The sequence below is a fragment of the Camellia sinensis genome, chromosome 8 (assembly GCF_055761805.1).
Source record: "Camellia sinensis isolate YWXY chromosome 8, ASM5576180v1, whole genome shotgun sequence".
Classification (NCBI taxonomy): domain Eukaryota; kingdom Viridiplantae; phylum Streptophyta; class Magnoliopsida; order Ericales; family Theaceae; genus Camellia; species Camellia sinensis.
In genome coordinates, this window is record NC_138968.1 from 49,550,721 (window position 1) to 49,553,177 (window position 2,457).

The 2,457-nt window shown below is 43.5% G+C and overlaps 1 protein-coding gene across 1 annotated transcript; it reads right to left on the reverse strand.

The window, feature by feature from the left end:
• Nucleotides 1–881: 881 nt before the first annotated feature.
• Nucleotides 882–1,562, reverse strand: LOC145797746 (uncharacterized). The gene has a single exon (XM_082885160.1). The coding sequence runs from the start codon at nt 1,560–1,562 to the stop codon at nt 882–884; it is 681 nt and encodes a 226-aa protein (XP_082741286.1).
• Between the last annotated feature and the right edge of the window lie 895 nt (nt 1,563–2,457).

Genomic DNA, 2,457 nt, shown 5'->3' on the forward strand with positions numbered 1-2,457 from the left:
TCTCATGAGCTCAAAAATTTCAAATCTAACAAATGTAAATAAAAAAAAAAAATTTCAGATCTAGCAGATCTGTTGTTCATCACCATTAACAATCTGATGAGCTCAAAAAAAAAAAAAAAAAAATATCTAACACACACACACACACAGATCTAACACACACACAGACAGATCTAACACTGATCACTGTGGTAGTGATGGTGATGTCGCCGTCGGTGAGAGAGGGGGGGTCGGGGCCAGCGGTGGTGGTGATGTCGCCGTCGGTGAGAGAGGGGGGGTCGGGGCCAACGGTGGTGGTGATGTCGCCGTCGGGGGGGTCGGGGCCAGCGGTGGTGGTGATGTCACCGTCGGTAAGAGAGAGGGGGTCGGGGCTCGCTGTCGGTGAGAGAGAGGGGGGTCAGGGCCAGAGAAAACAACGAGAGAGTGAGAGAGAGTTGAGATGAGAGTGAGAGTGAGAGTGAGAGAGAGAGAGATATATCAGAGAGTGAGTGTGAGAGCAACACAAATTTGGTATATTATATACGGGTTTGGTTTTATATATATATATATATATAAGGGGTATAAAAGTAATTTTACTTTGGGAAAATTCGGGGATGGGGCCGGGGACGGGGATAGGGATCGGACCGGGCCGGGGCTTAAACACTGATCACCGTCCCCGGCCCGAAACAGATTGGGGATTGATTTTCAGATACCGTCTTCTTCCCGTCGGGGGTATTTTTCGGGAAAAAATCGCTTAAATCGGGATCGGGATCGGGGATCCCCGTCGGGTCGGTTTCAAATTGCCATCCCTATCTATATATTTCTCTTGGGCTTCTTTTATTTTCGGATCTCCACTGGTTTCCCCATGGTCTTGGTCCATTGGTAAGCCTGCAAATCGATTACTCTTATAAGAGTGGGCCTTTTCCTTTGTTGAAATTTTCTTTTAGTGGTGACTGGAGTCCATGGCCCATAACCACAAGTCTCTGCCTCAGTACAGACTTCCTTCTTCTTTGGCCCAGTGGTTTTGATGTTCCTAGCCCATAATCAGTTTCTGCTTGGCTAACGGTCATATTTTGTGTCGTCTTCTCCGGTTGCAACACCGGAAATTCAAAACACTTCTTTTTCCGATGACCAACCCGGCCACACAAAAAGCACAGTAGGTGTAGGTGTTCATATTCTACAATGTAATGATATCTGCCAATGGTGAGATGTGATATGAGCGGTTTACGCAGGTCCATCTCAATACATACTCGGGCATACTTCCCACGTGCTACCATTGCAGTGTTAATGTCAATCTTTAACGATTTACCAAGCACCTTCGATATATGGTAAAGGAATTTTTCATCATAGTATTCAATAGGGAGATTAGGGAATCTAACCCAGATTGCGGTTGTGTCATCCTCTGCTTCATCCAATTTAAAATCGGCTTGCCATTTACGAACTGTCACATACCGGTCCATCATTACCCATGGTCCTCCCATGTATACTTTGGAATAGTCCTCCATCATTTCAAATTGCACTATGAAGAAGCCATGTCCGATGTCTAGAGTTTCGAAATCTGCTTGAGGATTCCAAAGCTTCTGCATACGATTCACTAATAGATTATAGCCAATATTCTTGCCCAAGATTCTCACAATGAGGCACTTTTGCCATGGTTCTCTAACTTTTTTGAGAAGCCCAGCAGGTATTTTAATGACCAGATTTGAATTGGTCCCTTTGTACTTCGAATGATCCTCTGCCTCTTCATCTTTTTCCATTTCCTCATCAAAGGAGAGATAGGCCTCCTCACATTCAAAATTTCGTTCTCTCTTATTCTCATTGAATCGAGATTTCAAGAGAGCTTGTTTGAAAGATTTATGGGCTCCCAAATCCAGTTCCTGTTCCTGAACGTTGGGGTCATTTTGAGCTGCTAATTCCTTCACCATTCTCTCGTCTGGTTTCTCCAGTGGGTTATGTTGGTTCTTCAGCAGTTCCTCAACCGACGTGTCCATTTGTTTCACCTTTTTCTTGCTCCGATCAAGATGGTCTTGTTCTTCTGACGAGGTTGCGTGGTTTACAGCTTCAACGGTCATATTTTAGAGAGAGAAAATTTCACCATTGGCGGGTGCTTTTGGGCATGCATGCTTGACTCATTTGTTGTTTTGTTGTCAACCTAAATTAGTGACCTGGAAAAACACCTGGATAGGAGGTAAACATTAGAATGACCAGTTTCATCCACTTATTTCTGCTTCTCATTATAATTGAAATGAATCTTGTTACATGGATTCTTGAAAGTACTTCCACTATGATTCAGCGACACTTTCATTTATCCTTGGCCAATGACCTCCTAGATTTATATGAAACTGTAATTAAGTGTCATTACTTTATTTGGTTGGCAGGAACAAGGCATAGCAATTCTTAATAAAGCAATAGCAGCTTGATCTGAAGAAATAGCACGTCACAAGGGAAAACTTATTGTAAAGGAGGCAGCCAGAGCAATAA